We start from the raw sequence: 22,735 nt of genomic DNA on the forward strand, positions 1-22,735 counted from the left end.
CTGAGATTGTTGACAACATCTCTTTTGTAATAACTCTCTTTCCTGTATCATCCACACTCATAGGTTGCTCAAAGAAGACATCACACTGTTAAAGATATAAGTGTCCTCTCTGTTACAGGAGAAGTACATCCTGGCAACATGTTGCTTTGTATGAAAACACAAGAATCAGAGAAGTAACAAAAATGACAATTTGGGGGGAAAAAATCAGAAACACAAACAAAAAAAGTTAAGAACTGTTAAAATATAGAGGGTAAGATGAATTGGCAACTCTTTCAATTCTTCACTCAAAATAAAATTGTCTTCAGATTTATTCTTGGTTTGTATATAATAAGAGTTTTTGCATATCCACCTCAGCCAATTAATTCTGGCTGTGCCCAAATACTAAAAGGAAAAAAATAGATTTAGTGATATTTTTGTGCACAAAATGAAAGGAGAACAGCTCAACTCCTGCATCACATGCAGTTGCCAATACATTACACTCTCCAAACTTTAATAGTGCTATTTTTCTTTTTTTTTTTTTTTGGGGGGGGGGGGCAGAGTCTGATTTTTTCCCTCAATATTCACTGAACTTCATCAGATTCTTCTGTTTTCATACAAAGCAACATATCAGGATGGAATTTCCCTTTAAAGAGGAGAGAAAACCAAAAATATGCAGAGATTGAGTGAATGCAGCAGTGTTAGTAGAGAACCTACGAGGAGTTTGAGAAAATTCTGACAATCTGTTAAAAAAATTATGACTTTTTATAAAGTTTTAGTGCTGCAAACGCTGGATGAGAAATCTGCAACAATTTGTAATGTCACACCTGGAAAACCGATGTAATGAAAAAAAAAAATAGAGAACTCCACAAAATTCAGGTCTTTTTTTATGAGAAGTAAACATTCCCTCCTACTGTTTCTAACATGTGTTAAGGGTAATATCAGTCTCCTTTTTTTTCTGAAAGAGGCAAGTCAGGCGCTTTTTCATTATGCTAGAAAAGGAAATACTGTTGAATTGTCTTTATATTTTACATTCCTGTCCATGCAAAGAAATGTTACAAAAATTTGTGGTCTTCCCATCCAGCAATGGCATCACCAAAACTTTAAACACTGAGAAATTTTGAACAGATTGTCCAATTTTCCTGAAACTATCACTGATGTGTTCTACTAAAATTGCTGCATTCACTCAATCTACATATATATTTGGGTTTCATCCTTCTTGAAACTTGTTGAAGGCAAACATACTTCAGCAACTCTCTTTTGTCTGGACTCACCTAAAATGTTAAACATACAAAGAGGACAGGTTCTGTTGGATAACAGCCAAGGATCGACGCAGTGCTTGTGAAATTCATGAGCACACGGAACAATTCTCAACTCCTGCAAGAAAAAGGGGGAAAAAAGAAAGGACTCTGAGTCATATGACTACAACAATATTTCGTCGATTGAGAATGAGAAGGGCGTTGTCTCCAAACTACGGGTTTAGTGGCAACTTACCGCCCTTCTCATTCTCACAAGACAATTTGAAGATACATGTATCAACCGCATGATTTCAAAACTTCTATGCGCTGTTTTTGTTTTATCATCCATATCATAATATACAGTGCAGTAAGCAAATTTCAACCATTTCTACACATGTGTATGTGTGTGCGTTTGTTGTTGTTGTTTTTGTTTTTGTTTTTGTTTTTGTTTTGTTTTGTTTTGTTTTTTGATGAGCTACCACAATGTCAAACAGTATCTTTGACTAGCAAACAACATTCATGTTGGCATCTAAAAAGCAAATCTCAGCAACTGCTGTCTCCATCAATTTGAAAGAGCGCATCTTAAGCTAAACTAATCTACCCTATTCACAAGAAATCGGCCAGTACATCTACATCACGTCATGGCCCGCATAACAAACAACTCCGGCTGTGAATTATGGCTTGCCATTAGCCTCCTATCAAATCTGACTATGATAATCTTCGACAGTCCTAAAACTGAGATGTATTATTTCGCAGTCTCTGCCCCACTACTCATCTCGCGAGCTCCGGCTAAGCTGCATTCGGGAGGATGCATCTCAATCACAGGGGAGGACGAAATGGTGGCAGGAAAATCTTTGCAGAGTAAAAGTGATCTCTGATGTCGCTATGAATTAAACAGTTCGTCCTTTTTTGTTAAGTAATCCTACAGCCTGCCATTACCTAAAGCCCATCTGATCTCCCCCCCTGTCCCTCTTACATATCACTAGATTTAGAAGCTGACTTACATATACGAGACAAATAAATGGTACCCCCTGGGCACAAGTTAATGCAGTTTTTCTACAGTTTCAAAACATCTTCCTTCCCCCCCCCCCCCCTGAACTCCATTAAAATTTCAGATGTGTCGATCATATTTACTGTCTTTTGCGGGCACTATGGATGCTGGTGAATGTATGTCATTATTGATTTATTTCAGCCACCACGCCACAACAGATCTTTGGCCCGAGTATAGTGAGATTGGGTACCCTCTTTTTATGTTATCAAGAAATCTACAGTTACATGGATCCCCACCTTAAGCATCCCTTTAAACTGGAAATTCTCCCACCTAGACCCAGCAAAAAGCTGGGGACCTTGATCATGCAAACATGCGCACAATATCATGAGAGCATAGCGCATATCACATGCACGAATACAATCCCCCTATTCAGACGCATGCCATTTTATATCTAAACTCGATAACGAAACGACATATAAAGAATCATCATATAGCCGACAGACTATTCAAACACTAATTTCGACCGTTCTGGGAAACGTCGTGAAGATGTGCAGTTTCCCACTGCGCATACTGTTACTGTCATGAGTGACAGCTGTAGGGTCACCTTTCGTGCGCGCTCCCATTAAGCCCCGCCCAGTTATACCGTTCTATGGTCGCCATACGTTCAGATGCACACGAAATGCTGATTCGTTATCGAGTTCTAGTTCGAAACGATGCTCTGACCGTTGTTTCGCTATACGTCGTTTCGTTATACGTCATTTCATTAGTCAGCGTTCAGACGTATAAATTCATCATATAGCTATACCGTTCTAGTATCAATTTTTTGCATCTGAATGCCCTGAATGTCCCTCTCGGTAAGGGCCCAGCTCTGGGGTTACCATGCTATTTTGTGCTTTCTTATCTTTATTTGTAAACATCTACGATAAAGCTAAAGTTGGGTGGGAGAAATGCTAAATTTTAGGAGGTAGAAAATACATCTTCATCGGGAGACACTCAGCTAGAGCGGGAGAAATTCAAACTCAAGGGGGAGAGTGGGAGATTTTGCTAAAACGGCCTCAAAGCGGGAGATTCTCCCATCAAAAGCCGGAGCGTTGGAGTCACTGCAGATAAACATCTGTTGCACTGCACACTGGCATTCATTGGAATGTCTAAATGGGGCTATCTCAAAGTGCATTAGTATTTGGCTGCTCATTAACCAGAAGCTTCTACAAAATGCATTCTCCTTAAAACAAAAGAATAAAACAAATGCAGCAAGCGAGATACATCCATGCTATGGGAGGACCAGTTTTCTCCTGAGGGAAAAAAAATAAGAGTTAATCTGTCTGGTAAATGTCACATCATCTTCACTACTCAAACACCAGAATTTGTTTACTGGGCGAGTCGTCACATTGATGCTGGCAGCTCAGTCAAGTGGATTTCAAAGTGAATTACGTTCCTTACGACAGCAAATTGATGACTCACTGTGCTCAGATTCACAGTCAGTGTGGCATTCTAATGAACAATCTTCAAAAAGCACAGCAAAGCTTTGTTTGATTTAAAGTAAAATTCCATTTGTGGTTAAGGTCAAACTTAACAAATAAAGTCATACCAAAATAACAGACTAGTATTCATTAATGTGGGATAAAATCGATTGAAAGGTATTGAACTTGAACATTTCACCTTTTCATGGAACAGAGTTGCTGATGATGATAATGTTTGTGAAATCACCTCACAGGGTATTATGGCATGTGGCATTATGAGTTGAGACGTTGAGGAGCATGACATAGAGGAATGTGGCAGTGAGGGGTGTGACACACAAAGGTGTGGCATTTAGGGGTGTGACATTGTGAAGCATGGTATTGAGGAGAGTGGTATCAAGGGCGTGGCATCGAGGGGTGTGGCATTGAGGGGGTGTGGCATTGACAGGTGTCATATTAACCCGTTGAGGACGGTTTGGCTTTGCTACAACACGCATTTCTCAAAGATGCTTGCCCGAGTACACTCGGGACTCGTCTTCAACGGGTTAATGAGTGTCACATTGAAAGATGATAGACAGCAATCAGTATGGAGGTGATGACATGGACTGGTATAGCACGGCAGTGTGTTGCACCTAAGGGCATGGCATAAAAGGGCGTGGCAGGGAGTGGTGGGTACTTACCTCCCCCTCCCGGAACTCCTCAAGACATATAGCACAGATAGTCCCGTCTGAGGCTATGCTCAGAGTCGTCGCCCACCTCTCATCGGAGAGAATCTTCTGAGAGTGGCGCTCGCTGCGACAGTACTTGCGGACTTCCATCTTGGACAAAGCGTTGAGGGCCTGCCTCGCCTGGGAAGTCTGCCAGACGAGATGAAAGCAACCAAAGTACACACAAGTTTAGAGACACAACGAGAATAAATTCTTCAAAAAGTAGAAAATCAACAGGTGCAAAAAACAAACTTCTACTAAAAACATTCATGAGCAACAGACAGCTAGACAGACAAAAAAGATGGACACCATTATGCAACAGGTATGTAGTGAACACAGATAGATATCAAATAATGAAGATATGTGAAACTGATACAAGGTGAACACAGCAGACGAGAGGATAGAAATTTGAATGAAGAGGACAGAAATATCATGAACCATCGTATAACAAACAAAACTTAACAAGAGAAAACATCAAAAAGTAACCGAGACATATCAGACAAATATAATACACTCCACATATGGAAGAACTACTGTATATACATTGTATATAAAAGACCTAGATGTATATATATTTATTCATATTCATATTCTTTAAAAAAAAATGATTGCCTAAACTTGGCAAATGCCTTCATAGGAATGCAAAGGTTACCGAACACAAGCAAACCATTATGATATACTGGTACAACAACCTGGGATTAAATCAGACATTTTGTGTGTTCAATAACTCGAGGTAAAATATTGAAGAGGGTTCTACTTGGATATCTGTTTGACTGAACGCCATTTCCCGTCAGTGCTTAAATGTATGGCAAACAATGACACTGTGGACAATGAAATACAAATATATCAGACTCACACTGGACATTTCTGAATCCTAAACAGAGCCTATATCAAAATAGGTAAAACTAGAAATGTCGCTACAGCGACTGGTTATACCCCCGCCAAACAACATTTCATAAGCTTTGGTCAAAACAACATTTCATAAGCTTTGGTCAAAAAACTGAGGAAGTAGTTAAATCCGCAAGATCTTTCCTTGATCTTCTGCCATTAATATGCCGTTACCATGGCAACGTACTTTCGGGTACTGTCGAAAAATGCGTCTTGCACATCTACAACCAAAGGCACACATCTGTACCAAGTTTCATGGAAATTGGGCAAAAACTGAGGAAGTAGTTTGCAACACAAAATTTTCCATCATTTTGGCTCATAATATGTGAGCTGTTACCATGGCAACATACTTTTTGTCACTGTCAAGAAATGTGTCATGCTGACCTATATCCTAAGACAAACATTCAATATGAATTCCATGAGAATTGGAAGAACACTGATGAAGCAGTTTTGCCATGAAGCATTTTGCCCTATATTTTACCAATAACATGCTGTTACCATGGCAACGCACTTTTTGCCACTGCGGAAATATGTGTCTTGCACATTAACATATTCAGATGAACATCTGTACCTAATTTCATAAAAATTGATCAAAAACTGTGGGAGGAGTTCGCGACGCAAGATTTGTACCCATTTTTGCCCATAATATGCCGTTACCATGGCAACGTACTTTTGGGTACTGTCAAAAAATACGTCTTGCACATCTACAACCCAAGGCACACATCTGTGCCAAGTTTTATGGGAATCGGTTGAAAACTGAGGAAGTAGTTCGCGACGCAAGATTTGCAACGGACCGACTGCCCGACCGCCCGACCGCCCGACCGCCGACCGACCGCCCGACCGTCCGCTGATTCCTATATACCTCCTTCAAACTTCGTTTCGCGGGGGTATAACAAAAGGGATTCAGCTTTGTAGACAGGTATGATCCTGTAAAACCATGAATATATGCCAGACATATGCAACTTTCATGAATCGCCACTGACATTCAATGCTTTGTGGAGACAAATCACTTTCGGGTACATTTTACTTTCATGAATCTTGGCTCCTTGTGAAATATGCAAAAGTTTCATGCATGCAAAAAATTTCTGGTGCAACAGTAATCACCCCTGCAGCTATTGTCTAGATATAGAGGTACAGTTTCCATCTGACAAGAAACGAAGCGATATGTGAGAAATAAAGAGTCCAGGCAATAAGAGGAGAACAAAAAAGGATCTGCTGATATTGAACTGGGGAGTGTTTGGATGCAGAATCAGGGTTAGGGTGGGCGCAAAAGTGGATGCCAAACAGCAGGGTCATTCATTTCCAGAGGTCAGAGGTTGCGGAAGTTCTGGTTTAGCCATTTTGGGAAGGGCACGGAGGGCCCCCAGTGCTGCTGATCAAGTATTCCAGTGGGTATTTGCCACTAGTTGCAGGGTGGCTCTTGGCGCGACTGACCCCTTAGGATGCCGAAAAAGCCATTACCAATTGCAAAGATCATCAGCGGCAAGCGTCATTCTCCTAAAGCCGCGACTAATTCAATTTAAACGAGTGTCCTGAATGGGGTCTAAGAGAATTGATGGAGTGTATCTGCATCAAGAAATAAAGAGAGAAAGTTTGGGGGGGGGGGGCTACATTTGTAAGTGGAATTTCAGAGCTTGAGACTTGACTCATAGCGAAGAGACGCCCTCTGTGCGAAGCGCATCTGCGATTTCCACGATTCGTCTGGCAGCTTTGATCTACAAAGCACGTACGAGATCACCGTCATTGGGGCTATTTTTGTTAGAACTCCTTCCCTTTTTCGGGTCCTTAAAACTTTGGCCTTTGTGCTGGGGTAAGGCTCATACGTCAATGATACAGACTCGTTTAGCAGATGTTTCGTTCCTTGATGTGGCTGGAAGATGATTACGTTGATGCGGAGGTGGGCAGGCAAGGATAGGGTGGTGCAAAGTATGGCAGTCTCACAAAGAATGGAATTGACAGGGGATTAAAGGGTTAGTATAGTATTGGTGGAGATGAGAATTGGGTTTTCAACTTTTTGTGAGATACCACGAAACCACTTATGTAATAGTAGAGGCCATACCATTCTAAGAGGAATTCAAAATTTATTTGATGAAAATCGGTTTTGGAAAAGCTGAGATATCAAAAAAAAAAAAAAGAAAGAGTAAAACAAAGCGATCATGATAAAAGGAGGGTCCCACCTTTTATTGGGATCGCTTTGTTTTGGACATCTCGGCCATTTCAAAACCAATTTTCCTCAAACAAATGTTGAATTCCTCTTGGAATCACATGTTCTTTCATATTTCATAAAAGGTTTCTCATTATCTCACCAAAAAAAAATGTTAGACACCTGAAGATAGATCTCAACCAAAACTATACGAGTGAGAGAAGAAAAATAGAGAGAAGGAGTGGAAAAACAGAGGAAGACTCAAGAGAGAATGGGAAAACATGTAGGAGAGGAAGAACAAAACGACGTAGGGTCAAAGAAAAGTTTACAAGATGAAAAGAAGAGACAGATCTATACAGGGGAGTGAGCTGTAAGCTGAGAGCAGAGAAGGAGAAAGAGGAGGAGAGAGAGGAGGAGATGGAGGAGGAGATGGAGGAGAGAGGGAGAGAAAAATACACACACACACACACACACACTTTTCTATGGAGAAAGTATGTAAAGCAGGTGTGTGAGAGAGAGACACACACACATGCACAAACACACATACACACACAAACACTCACTTATAGGGAAGGGAAAGATTAAAGACATTATGAGGTAGGGCAGGAAAGGGAGTCTATCAAAATAGTCAGTAAGACAGACAGACAGACAAAGATTTATAATAGGAGACTCTAAGGGTGCATTTATGCTTAACATTTTGGGGCCATGATCAGCATTGTGAAACATGATTAATGCAAAGCATGGTAGAGTCCAAACTTACTTTGTCGTATAGACTTTATTTCAAAACTCTGATTCACAACAAACACAAGAAAGTAAGTTTACAGTCGGCGATCTTTCACATTCTCACGACATTTACTGGAGAAGCATAAATGCAAATCACAACACAATCACGCTTACAATCGGCGATTCTCTCTTATAGTGTTAACTGGGGAAGCATAAATGCAAAATCACATATCGCTACAATTGGGGTTTATAGTTTCTCAACAATGTGCGGTGCATGTTCGTGATATGAACTCTTTCTCGAGCTCCCAAAATTGAGTATAATGGCGTTTTGGATCAGCGATTTGGATCAGTGTTTGGATGAGTGATCAGAGATAGCTAGGGACGTCAATGAAAAGCCTGCGTCTCATGAAGAGACGCTGAAGCAAATACAGCCAGCTGTATTCTTAAAGGGATCGTATAGTTTTGGTTGAGACCTAATTTCAGGTTTCTTACATTTTTTTTGTGAGATAATGAAAAACCTCTTATGAAATATGAAAGAGCATGTAATCTCATGAGGAATTCAACGTTTATATGATGAAAATTGGTTTTGAAATGGCTGAGATATCCAAAACAGAGCCTTTCTGATGAAGCGTGGGACCCACATTTTATTATGATCGCTTTGTTTTATTTTGTTTTTGGATGTTTCAGTCATTCCAAACCGATTTTCAACAAACAAACTTTGAATTCCTCTAAGATGGTATGCTCTGTACTATTTCATAAGTGTTTTCTTGGTATCTCGTAAAAAGTCAAAAGCCCAATTCTCATCTCCACCAACACTGTACCATCCCTTTAAGTTTCTTCTTTCTTGAAATAGCATGTTTGGAAGAATTGTTAAGCATGAAGGATAGCTCTATGACCCAAATTCTGACAACAGAATTACTGAAAAATATATTTTTAAAAGTAAACACATAAAAATGTGCTTTTCAGGCCAAGAACAGCATGTATAATGATAATATGTAGTATTTTTTTTTCCATAACCCTCAATTTACTGAAAAGATTCTGAATTCCTTTAGCTGACAATAAAATGGTGACAAAGAAGTTGATGTGCATGTACGTTTACGACAGAATTTGGCCTGTTTTTCCTGCTGGGCATTACTTATGTCCTCGTTTCTTTCTGACATTTAGATTAGCCTCAAAGATGAAGAAGCATGGACGCTCCACAAGTTGGCAGAGACAAAGAATTTGGCCTAAGGTTTCCTTCCGAAACTTTGGATGGAGAGTGGAATAAAACAGATGTAGGGGGAATGAGGTGGGATGGGGGGTGGGGAGTGGGGGTGGGGGTGGGGGTGGGGGAGGAAGGTCATAATGACTGGGGAAAAGTTGTTTCTCACCTGTTTTCGTTTCTGCCGCCATCTGAGTTTGAGGACGAGCAGTAAACAGATGATGGAGATGAGGATGAAGAAGGCGACGAAGATTCCCATGTCAAAGAACTCGTTAGTGCTCTGTGGGGACGGGAGAGGGCGAGACAGACAAGAGACAAACATGTTTGTTACTCTGGGAAGCACTGATCATTACCACCATCGTGCCTTGTAGTTTGGTCCATTTATGGTGTCAATGCCCAGGATAAAAACCCTCCCTACTCCCCATCCCCCCCATGACGGCAGCAATGACGTCCGATGCGGTCAAGTGATTAACAATACCATTTTTCTTATTTACAGATACCAAAAATAAATGAAAACCCAGAGTAGAATCCCAGGGATCCAATTCTCTGGAGAAATCTTAAAATCTCACAAATTCTAGGACTCATGGCATTATCTTTCCTCTACAAGCTTCATATAAAAATTGAAATAAAAGGAAAACATGCGCACATATGTAAAGTCATGACAATAGAAATGTGTCGATCACAAAAGCATGGACACAGGACTGAATAAAACCAATAAATGACATTTGGACTAATGACAATAATTTGAAAACAAACATGGACCGAAAATGAAGATTGTATCATCAGTTTTGCGGGGGATAACCGGAAAAACACTACTACAATGTCGGCTTGACAGAAAAAAAAAACAGCTGCAAAAAAAAAAAAAAATAGGGAACGAGACTGACGTATAGAAAAAGGTGTGTTTAGAAATGAAACATCCTAATCCTGGCAAAGAAAATTTATAAATCATCCATCACATATTTGGCAAGGCACTCAAAATATATTTCTACACCTGTGTGTTAAAATTCTGCAACCAAATCAAAAATTATGTAATGAACATGAAAGGATTCAAATAAGCTCTAATACCTTACTTTATATGATAAACCGATAACAATAATCATGGATATCAAAAAAGAAAAAAAAAATATGATGGATATTCAGCATCAAAACACTTAAATGTGGATTCTGGGCTGCGGTGGGAGGAATAGAACATGTTGTAAAGATATCAATAGACAAGCTATCAAATGAGCCTATGTGTGTGCGCACATACACACACATACACACACTTAAATATAAATGCACATGGTGGTTGAGCAATGAATGAATGAGTGACCGCTATAGTCGACAACAAGTACTGTGACCAGCAGCCACCCTCAAAGATTTGCCACAAATAGTCCTGTGAAAAATTTGCACATCCTCTGACGTCTGACTCCTTCCTCTACTGTACACGATGAATTATTCTGCAGCGGAGCTCTTGTAACCGGTTTTCATCAATCAATGAACATTTGACCCAACAACAGGAGAAGTCACCGCCTCTCCGCTTCAGCGAGTAATCCAACTGTCCAGAAGCCATCAATGAATAATTCAGAACTTCGTCGGTATCTTCTAGGACTGCCAGCTGGATAACATTCTCCATTTCTCTTCTCAGTGAACGATTCCTAGATCTAATTACACCTGATCTTTTACACCAGCGTGAAATAGTTTTCCACAATCTTGGATCTCAGTAGTCTCAAAAAAGATAGTAGCCACATCTTTGAGTACTAGAGAGGCACTCTGAGAGCGCGCAGACCTCCACCAAGCAGCTTGTTTCCACCACTTATCTTGTTCTTCCATAGAGATCTGTGATTTCCACCCATATGTTGCATGCTGAAAGTCGCCCGATTTCCCAATATAGAAGCCTTTTGTTACGTCATCAACTTCCAGCTGCGCGGCGCACCTCGCCTTAGCAGAAACTAGAGCACGCACTTCAGTGCGTGTATGAAAACCTAAAAAATGCGCAGCTGGAACTCCCAAGTTCATTGACCTTACCTGCCAAAATATCGAAAATCCTTCATAAAATCCACAAAAATTGCCGGATCACTACCAAAATTTAATCATCTGTTACTTGTGTCATTCTCAACCTTTCCTGTAAGTTTCATCCACATCTGTTCACAACTTTTTGAGTTATTTTGCACATGGACAAACCAACAAACAAACACCAAAGAAAACATAACCTCCTCCCTTGGTGGAGGTAATAAACTTTTTGTCTTCACTAGCATTTACAGGTGTATGCACTTCAAGAATGTGCCATTTCCTTCTTCACTACAAAAGAAGCTTCAAGCTCCTTAATAGTATGTATTCAGTCATTTAGACACGCTTTGTTCTTGTCGTGGCTAAATGGAATCTTGAGTAATTGCCTTACAAATCTTTTAAGTCCAGTTATGACTGTTATAAAAAAAAACACAAATCTTCAAACATTTTCTTGGCCTTCCTGTATGCCATAATACTTAAAGAAAATTGCATATTGATATATGTTTTGGGAGGCATCATGGGAGAAGCATGAAGGTACATGTCGATGCATTAAGTGAGAGAAGAAGATAGAAGAGGGAGAAAGGTAGAAGACGAAAAGGATCATCATTTTAATTCTTCCCTTGCTTGACTGGTTCACATGGCTGCAGGCTATCGGGTGATGTATCTCTCTGATGGTGTATTGATGGGCCCTCATCAATCAAGAGGAAAAGCTTTTTCCATCGATGAGCAGTCTCCCCTCCTCCCCCCCCCCCAAGCCCCAAGTAGAGGCTTCTTTCCACTCTCAGAGAGTATCTCCCTGGCTTGATGTTGGATCCTGTAATGATGCACGCTCCGACACGACTCGTAACATTTGATCTAATAGTCTCCCCGCCCAACTCCCTCTCTCTCCTGCTTTCAATGGCGGCAAACAAGAGTTACGGAGAGTAGGGGGGAGCTGTTTTCACTTAAACAGCGGCGGTGAACAGATGAGGGGCAGATAAAATCAATATCCCGGTCCCCACCTCCCCATCATACCAAAGGAATGAGACGGCTCAATTACGGGCCAATTATCGGCGGTGAAAAGAGCAGAGGCTTGTGTGGGCAATCTGAGGACCATCAGAGGGCGGCGGTATCGCATGAAGTCCGGCGATGCCTTTGCGTGGCGTTCACCTCCCGATGTCGGCTGGGTCTGCCTCGAATATTGATCGGCTTAAAACGACACATCCTCTCGCAAGGTTGCGAGGATGGGGGGGGGGGGGAGGGAGGTGGATGGGTAGTCTTTACATGCTACTCCCTCTAAGGGATGGAAGTGGCAGCAGTCAGCATGAGCAGACAGTCATGATGGAAAAAGAACACAGTCAAAGTATCGAGGGCATTCATGATGTCTGAAATTGTTATTCTCTTCTTTCATCACATGTACTAGGGTCAGGGGAATGAGATATATTCATGAGGTATCAATATATCTCTCAATTACGATAGTACTGCATAACAGAGCACTTTTAACTCTGTGAGTGGCAACTGGATTATCCCTTAAATTTGTCATTATTGTATAAGTATTTCTCAGACCATTATCCTCGTCAAGCATTTGCTTGTGTTAATGATTGTCCCCTACATTTTATTATAATACTGAAGAGTTGCTTAATTTGTCTTCTGAACGGCAAGTGCAGTGTACATGCGATTCTTAAGTTTGCATGCGCATAAAATAACACCTGCTAGTCTTCATTTCGTATTATCATGGAATTATGTCGTATAGTTTTAATCATTTATAGATTCAAACATCACTCAATAACTGTCTTCAATTGTCTTTGCATTACATTTGTGAAAAAAGAAAAAAAAAGGAATGAAAAAGAAAAACAAAATCAATCTATTATGACAGAACACTTCCAGACTGGTAACAGGAACTGAAACTGCCAACTTCTCTTGATCTCTTTTTGTTTTTTGGGGGGGATCTGTGTGAATTTCTTTACTAGTGTCTTTTCAACGACCAAATTTTGCCACCAGGATTTGGTAGCAAAAATCTACCAAGTGTCGTATGAAGGAGCTCATGTAGGCATGTTTCACACTGAAGGCTGTTGGGCAAATTGAACATTTTCATTGGTCAAAGCGACAAACGTTAATCATCTAGTAGGAGTGGTACGTTGACAACGCTTTCTCCCTTCCATGAATGATAATCACAATCGCTGATCTCAAAAAGATCCTCATGCTGCCATGCTCAGCTTTCGCCCTCGAGCTTGTCGTTCGTTCATGACAGTCTGTGCTGACAACAGCTTGTGGGACTTTGCAGAAAAGACAAATGGCGATGTTGCCACAAGTATTCTGTGTTTTCAGAGTTGGTGGGGGGGGGGGGGGGCGAGGGGGCGAGGGGGGGGAAATCGGGGGGACACTCTCCATACAATCTTGTGACTCCCGTTCTACAGAAAGCGCCCTCGCTCTTCAGGTACTGAACACTGACTTAAGTTTCACTCATTACGTTTCCCACCTGACCTCTGTGTGTGACTAAGTGTTGGTTTGAGCCAGAATAACATTATTGAAAGGGTGTTTGGTGCTCCTACTTGATTTAATGAATGCTCTTGGGGTTGAATGGATACCCCTCAATCCAAAAGAAAAAAAAAAGGGGGTGGGAGTGAAGTTTGATCTATTTTGGGAAGCAAAGTGGGACAGGAGGGAAGGGACACTGTAGAAGAGGGGCAAAGAGAGAGAATGAACCCTTTCCGTGTCAGGGAATTTGGACAGAATGTGCAATGTTAAAGGACAAGTTCACCTTCATAGACATGTGGGTTGAGTGAATGCAGCAATATTAGTAGAACACATCAATGAGAGTTTGAGGAAAATCGGACAATCCGTTAAAAAGTTATGAATTTTTGAAGTTAGTTGCTCAGTCACGGCTGGATGAAAAGACTACTATAGCTTGTGATGTCACATGAGTACAACGATATAAAGAAAGAATAAAGAAAATTCAACATATTTCCATTTTTCTCCCATAACAAAAGAACACTCAACTTCTCTCTTTCAGAAGGCAGGGGGAATAATTATTTCCCTTAACATACATCAGTAGCAAGTCGAAGAAATGTGCACTTTATTCAAAAAGTAAAGTTTTGTGAAATTCTCTTTTTATTTTCCTTATATAGTTGTACGCATGTGACATCATACACTGTAGCAGTCTTCTCTTCCAGCAGTGACTGCGCAGATACTTAAAATATTCTTAACTTTTGAACGGATTGTCCAATTTTCCTCAAACTTTCACTGATGTATGAAATAGAATATGGTACATGACTTAATTCACGGCAGAACTCTTTTTTCAATAAAATCTTTGCATTCATATTAGAGATTTATGTCAGAATGACAGGGGCTTGAAAGTAAATTAAATTGAGTTATCTGTGTGATATAGCACAACATTTATCCCTATGTCTGCTTTGAGTTCTAAGTAGTTGACACAGAAAATCCCATAGCATTGTACACACTGTCCAAAATCACGGGCACAGAAAGCCATGAAATAACATCGGTGAAACTTGTAGATATTCATTCCTCAGGAAAAAAAGTTGAGTATTTCTGAATTGTTACGAGATGGGAAAAAGCGAGAGTTAGGAATGTCCTGATGATAATCTCACTGAGTCGATCAAACATGTTATATACTCAGAGACTCCAACCCCACGCACCTTCTGATCTGGAGATTCTCCCGCCTGAAACCCCTAGCAAACGGGAGACTCCAACTTGATGTGCGCGAAGCGCGAGGTTCCTCGTGGCCGGGGTCCAGCTCTAGGGTTCTGCACCATAGATGTTATCTCATGCTATCTAAGGCTTATTTTTCAACATACGATGACACTAAGTAAGAAATCATTTCAAGCAGGAGAAATTAAATCTCAAGCGGGAGAACAGGAGATTTTGTCAAAATGGGCTTTTGGCGGGAGATCTCCCGTCGAAAGTAGGAGAGTTAGAGTCTCTGTATACTAATCATCTTTTCTATCGAAGAAGTTCTAACAAATATTTAGAGTTAATGCTGTTTGTGCAGTTATGGGGCTTTGGGGGGAACACAGTCAAATTGCTAGGAACATGTTATGGACCTGCAGAATATGTATGTGGAAAAATGTCACATGATTTCACATCAACTTGAAATGGAAGCTTTTTATAGTAAATTGTGTCTACTGGTACAGCTGCACGTGTGTGTCTGTGTGTACGTGGGGGTGTGTGTGTATGTATGTATGTATGTATGTATGGGTGTATGTGTGTGTATATTGTGTATATGTGTGCGCATGTGTGTGAGTAACTGTGTGTACAATATGCATACCAGGACAAAAAAACAAACACAAGCGACGCATCTGAGCATCTGGCAAATAAATAGGGATGATTGATGTACGTCATTACTCATTAGCCCAAAATGAAATGAGCTAACCAGTACCAAGGCACAGAGTGGAGTGAAAATTTAGCTGCGCGATTCTGAGGCATCTCATTCGAGACATGCTGCCTTCATACCGCATGATGACGTAAAAACTGCTTGGGGTAGAGCCATGCGTACCTCTCTCCTCTCTCCTCTCGCCTTCTCCCCGTTTCTCCTTCTCCCAAAATCCGCCTCCTCCGCCTCCCCCTAGAGGACTGCAATTGAACGGAGAGCCAAAAAAGTGGCCAATATCCACTGAGATTGATCTAATTTGGCCAAAAATCAGCAAACATAATGGGAGATGCAATACCAGCTGATAGGAAAATCAACACACAGGACTAGCGTCGCCTGAATTTGGAGATAAAAAGTCAGTAGGGGTGCCCCTCCGAGCTCAGAATTTGGGTTTCCATTGAGCATTAAAGGTTTAGTCACCTTTACAGATCTCCCACCCCCCCCCCCACCTCACTTTAAAAAGAGGTCTGAGAATATGGCATTATATTCCAATCATGTCTGGACCAGATGCATATTTTATTACATTTGATCTAAAAACCACATGCCTTGATGAATACTAAAGTGCTGTGACAATTCACCTATAACATCAGCAGTAAAGTCTATGACAGCGTCATTCATTACAGTGAAATGCAACATCATTTTTTCCTCATTACCACAAAGTGATCTTTGCCTATTTTTTTTTTTTTTTGCTTTTCCTTGCAATTCCTTGCCTCTCCAAGTTTCCAAACAGTAATTTTTTTCTCTCTGATCCACCCATCTGAAGTATTGCTACCATCATCAACTAGACAAGCTTTGCCTCACCAGTCCATCTCCACGGCCACCATCATCATCACTCTCATCGTCATTACTACCACCATCATTATCATCATCACTATCAATGTTACGACCACCATCATCACCACCATTATCACGGGAGCCATTCTGTAAAAGCGTTTAATGAGAATATTTTTATTATCATCATTATTATTATTATTACTATTATTATTATTATCATTAATAATATTACTATTGTTGTTGTTATTATTATTACTATTATTATCATATCATTATTATTATCATTATTATTATTATTATTATTATTATTATTATTATCATCATCATCATCATCATCATTATCCCACGAGACTGACACTAATGAGTCATACGGCCCATAAGTTCAACATTTAAAAAAAGGTACATGTACATGAGTCATACAGCCAGAGTCATACAGTCCATGAGCTCAACACTAGGCAAATATTACAAGGCCAATGAGTCTGACAGTAGGCAAACAAGGCCCATGTGTCAGACACTACGCAAAAAAAGGCCCATGAGTCTGACAGTATGCAAACAAGGCCCACAAGTTTGACATTAGGCACACAAAAAAAAGGCCCAAGTGACCAACATTACAAAAAATACATCACAGGGCTTACTATGTCAGTTTCAAGAGTCTTTTTAGCTTAGGGTTGAACTCATGGGCCTTGTTTGCCTACTGTTGGACTCATGGGCCTTTTTTGACTAGTGTCAAGCTCATGGGCAGTATGACTCGTGGGTTTCACACTCATGACATGCACTCATCATCTTTATTTTTTTATCAGCAATCTCCTCCTCCTCATTTAAATTCTGTCAGCATCCTACTGATGAGTGTTTAGTAAACAAACATCCTCTCTTTTTATATATCACATCATGTTTGATTGTGTTTCATTGTGTCTCATCGTGGTTTAAGGGTTAAGAGCATCAAAAATGTCATCTTCATGGCTGTTCATGCTTTTAACCCGTTGAGGACGAGTCCAGAGTATACTCGGGCAAGCGTCTATGGGAAATGTGTGTTGTAGCAAAATCAAACCATCCTCAACGGGTTAATAGAATTTCTGCTTACATACCCAGTAATCTTTTACCAGCTTTGCAAAGAGGCTATTCATCTCATTTAATTCATTGCATTACAAAATCATTACAGTTATCCATCTAATTTTCCCAATTATGTGTTATGAAATTTGTTCGAGCTTGCATTTTGTATACTGTATTCATAGTATCTTTCACAAATTTTTCTAGTCAATTCTCGCTAAATTGCATATAACTGCAAAAACTCAGACGACAGCAGAGGTATGTAATCTCCATAACAAAAAGTCCACAACACTATGCCAGCACACAGCATGAGCTCTGATTTGATCATACAAGACAGGCATAGGGCACTGTCTCTCGATCTTGAAACTATACAAGTTTTCTGGATTTTCTTAGCAGCTGTTAATGTGTTAAGAAAAGAAATATTAATTGTAAGCTCTAAAAGGGCATTAGTATAGTGAAGTGACAATGTTTTAGTCATGATAAAAAGGGAAAAATGAAATATCATTACCAACATATTTGCTCTGCCCATGCCTGCTGCACAGTAACTATATAAATATACAAATTTGTATACAAATTCAAGGTTGCATTGAATCAGGGACGAGTACTATTCAATTTTACTTCTGCCAGATGCTATATTGACGAACACGGAACTCAAATAATTTCTGCTTCTGTTTGTCCTTGTTCATTTATTGATTGCTAGCTTCACAAACAGTATCTATTATGTCTGTCCTTGAGAAATATAGAAAAAAAAAACATCTGGAGGAATCTGAGCTGTATATCGACTGTCAGTGTTGAATCTGCAACCTTGGTCATATTCTTCAAGCTAAGTCAAATACCCCAAAAAACGTATAACTGCAGCTGCATCGGAAAAACAAACAAACTGGATCTCACATGTACAACGTACGATACAAAAAAAATTTTCCTCATCCTCAACTATGTATATTCTGCACCTATAACTGGTTTCAGACATCACTAGCAATGTAAATAAAAGGTGTCATACCATAATACCTGGAAGTAGGCTCCAATAATAGCATGATATTCAGTAAAATTTGTATCTGATTAAGAAAATCCAGATTGGATAAAGGTTACAGAAAACAATTCCTTTCAGAGAAGATTGGAAAAGTTGGGATTTATGATATTCTAATAAAGACATCTATCTGGCATCGGGAAAAACTTCACAACTTCTTTTCAAGTTTACATTGAGGCCAATAACATTCTCGCTGTCGTACCCCTTTCAAGATTGGAGCACATCAATTCTTAACAAAACAAAGAGCAGTACCCATACACTGCATATATCTCAGTGGTTTAGTGACATTCCGAAAAAAAAAGCCCATCACTTTCTAAACATTTGCTAAATTTGTTATTGTTGTTGTTGCAATCTTGGTACTTGGACATGATTGGATAGCACACACGAGCCATCGCAAAATATGCATTGTGTTTCTATTCATTCGTTCATGTTTCGTAGGGTAAACTGGACCTTTAAACTTTATGATCTGTATTTCCTACAAATTGTTAATGATGTGATTATTGAAAATGTACTACCTATCTGTTGTGTGGAAAAAAAGCACAGTTGAACTGAAATTGAATTGAATTGTATTGAAAAAGCACCTTCCCTCAATCAGAAGCTGAAGTTACTGTATGCAGTGCCATAACTGCTTGCAACACTGGTGTTTGGCCATCTAAGCTCCTCCCTCAGGGTGCTTGACCCCTAGTGACCGGTCCAATCCACACACCTGTGAGGTCATAATCTCCCCTCCACGGGTGGCTATCTTGCTATTTGGGTTATCCCACGGTGAGTACATTAACAAAGTGGGCCGTTCCGTTCCGTTCGTCACAGTCACCTGATGTGAGAACTAAGCGCACACAAGATTGCAGGTGCAAAATCTTCTCTTTCCACTATCAGACATTGCTACAATGCCTCCCATTATAAAAAATAAAGATAGAAAGTTTGAGCTCTAGTAACCATGGCAACCATGCAAAATATGTGCTCCCTTGAAAACAATTTACCTCAATTATTGTTTACCAACCAAATAAATCACACACTTATGTTTTGGTTTTGTTTTACTTCCAGGCTGTAGCCTTATCTTTATAAAAGACTGCAAATCTAAAATATTCTGATTATAAGCTTTCCAGTGGTTTACAAATTGCCTTAATTAATTTTAGATATCCCAGGGAATAATTTTCCTGGTTTTGCATTGCAATTTGTTTATGTATTTTTCGTACCACTGCCACACAAACAATCTTTACTGTAGCAGTTTTCTTCGATAGAAGAGGACAGAATACCTTTTGAAATATTGTTCATCAGCTGAAATTGCTCATCAAATTTGAGTTGGTAAATTATTAGCTGTATCCTACACTGGCACAGCATGAAAGCAGGTCTCAAAATAAATACAGCTTTAAAAAATCAGTACAGCAGTTTAGAGCACAGTAATGGTTGCTGGAGAATTGGCATTTACATCAACACAATCTGCAAATAAAAAATAATAATAACAGACTTCCTAAAGACTCTAAAAAAGTAGAATTCAAGGACCAGAAGAAGTAAAATTGTAATGCTTCCCTAGTTTCTTACTTTACTTTGCAAATTTGTTATTTTCAGGCCAATGAGATGATTACGCAGTCTATCCGGCTTCAATGTATGCAACTTGGTCACAGTAACATGGTAAAAGGTCACATACAATCACATACATGCATAATTACATAAATTCATACACACATACAAACAAATTATACACACATATATCCAGGGGTCGCACTTAACTTTTTTTTTAACTAGCTAGGCGGACTACTTAGAATCAATTTTGACACTGAAGCAATATTTTGGCTAGCCAGACGGACTAGTTACTTCCGAATTTTATGATTTTTAGCTAGTCCGACATGATTTTGGGTGGCCAATGGCCATCGGACCATCGCCAATTTCGAACCCTGATATCGTGAATCCACATTTAGAGTGGTAATGTGTTCCCCATTTTTCTGGATCTGCATAATACAAGGTTGTATGCAGTCATCCCTTTGAGGTGTGTAACTCCAGCCCTGCACTTTCATTATCTTCTACCGTTTCACTATCTCTTCCTCCATATATTCATCTCTCTCTGTCTATCTTCCCCCCTCCCACACTCTTTCCCTCTCTCTCTCTCTCTCTCTCTCTCTCTATATATATATATATATATATATATATATCTTTCCCTCTCTATCTCTCACAGAAGCCAACGAGCAAGAGAAACATATAAAACAAGAGACTCTTGTACAGAATGCCCTGGGCCTCAGCTCAAGCCTCCAGATACAGTTTTCCTACGAGACATATCCCCCAAAGTCTGAAAATGAATGACTCACAATGTGCGATTTCCATCAACAATTTCTTCTCCTTCCGCGCCGTTCCTCACCCGGCAATCGAATTAATGCCCCTAGATGTGTATTGTTATTGTAGGATTTGCGAGCGGCAGGCATATCCTGGTAGAATTTTGAATTCATCAACTTTGTTCACATTCGCACTCTCGCAGAGAGACACACATACTCGTGTACAATTGCACAAAGACAAATACATATGTATCACACATCTTCTTTGCCAATGCATGCATTTTTCATCATTAATTTAAGCAAAAAGGCATCCAAGAAATATCTGTATTAATGATTTTATCTTGATCAATATCTTTCATGATTATTTGATAATGCAGCATACTACTTCCTTTTGCCAATGTTGGAAAAGAAACTCCTTGATTACCCACTAATGATGTCCCTGCATAAGAAGCCATAAAATATGACAGTAAAATTCATGCCAAGAGATTAAATTTCTACAAATTTCTTTATTTAAAGGAAACCAAAACCCAAAGAGCAATGTGGATTGAGTGAAAGCAGCAACTCTAGTAGAACACATCAGTGAAAGTTTGAAGAAAATCAGACAATCGATGCAAAAGTTATTAATTTTTAAGGTTTTGGCGTTGTAATGACTGGATAAGGAGACTACTAGAGTTTATGATGTCATGTGTGGACAACAATATAAAGAAAATATAAAGAGAATTCCACAAAAATTCATTATTCATGAAAATCACACATTCCATCAACTTGATACTGACATATGTTAAGGGTAGCAAATTATTCCGCCTGCTTTCTGAAAGCGGTTAGTCAAGCGCTCTTTCATTATGCTAGAAAAGTGAAAGCATGTTGAATTTTCTTTATATTTTCTTTATTATGTTGTCCACACCACAACGGTAGGCAGGCCTGCTAGAAGAAAATTGTTTGTCTGCGAAAATATGAACCAAAGCCTCCGCCCATCGATACGATTCTTCGGCTGCGTGTGTACTGCATTGTGGGTATTATGAGCCAAGCATGATACAGACGATTTGAGATGTACAGACAATGCTCAGGATCCAGCCAAGCAAACTTCACACCAGGTTCGGGCCATCGGAAACTGACGGCAAATCTTTCCTTGTTCACTGCAAGCTTTACACAGATACAAAATCCAATCATCCCACAAAAGTCACGTTCACAGAAATGGTACCAAGCACAAATCCTGTTCCACTCTGCATTTTCCCGCTCTCTTTCACACAAATTTACAAATACTTGTGTAACCACTCATGCACACACACACACTTTCACACATTATACCCCAGCTGGTTAAAATCCTCACACACAAACGGACCCCCAAGCTGATCCCACCTTCGCTGCGATCGATTCCCTACATCTTCGCCGTCTAATCTTACAATGTTAAATGAGCCGCGAACAGAGCGCAAGACAGAAAGAGACAAACAGATGGCTCGAGGATGTCTCTCTCTTTTTTTTTTCCCCGGGAGAAAAAAACCCAAAGCATTCGTTCCTTCAAAAAGGCGGCTTTAAAGCAAAATTCCACTCCATGCTCAAACGCAAACACAAAAGAGTAAAACATTCAGAAAAGCTTGAAAAATATAACCAAGGTCATGAAAGTCAGCATTTTCACCTTTTAAAAAAAAATGAAATAGTGAAATTAGTCATGTGCATGCACGCTAATCAAAAGTGATGATGTCACTGGTACCAGGTCCTCCATTGGCCTGCACATGTTGTAGTTACTACAAATAGTCTTAGTCAAAGAGCTCCAGAGTAGTCATATCTTCAGTAAATTTCCTCCTTTGACATATTGGAAACTGCTATGAAGATATTTTGTCAGTGGTATGACGGTATTCTACAGCTGTCATAATTCAACACTGATGCCCCTTTTTAAAGGGGAAAGTGGAGTTGCTGAAATATTGATGTAATCTGATTTTG

At 39.8% G+C, this 22,735-nt stretch overlaps 1 protein-coding gene across 1 annotated transcript in view; it reads right to left on the reverse strand.

Annotated features, from left to right (window-relative positions):
• LOC139732995 (uncharacterized) overlaps positions 1–22,735 on the reverse strand; it is a 119,158-nt gene that overhangs the window by 2,728 nt on the left and 93,695 nt on the right. The window contains exons 5-7 of the mRNA XM_071643834.1: positions 9,494–9,604; positions 4,343–4,519; positions 1,251–1,353 (exon numbers count right to left, since the gene is read on the reverse strand). Of these exons, the coding sequence (XP_071499935.1) occupies positions 1,251–1,353; positions 4,343–4,519; positions 9,494–9,604 (391 nt within the window). The remainder of the gene's footprint in view (positions 1–1,250; positions 1,354–4,342; positions 4,520–9,493; positions 9,605–22,735) is intronic.

The sequence above is a fragment of the Diadema antillarum genome, unplaced genomic scaffold (genome assembly GCF_040938485.1).
Source record: "Diadema antillarum isolate AM-2024a unplaced genomic scaffold, OU_Dant_1.0 seq00000459_RagTag, whole genome shotgun sequence".
Classification (NCBI taxonomy): Eukaryota; Metazoa; Echinodermata; class Echinoidea; order Diadematoida; family Diadematidae; genus Diadema; species Diadema antillarum.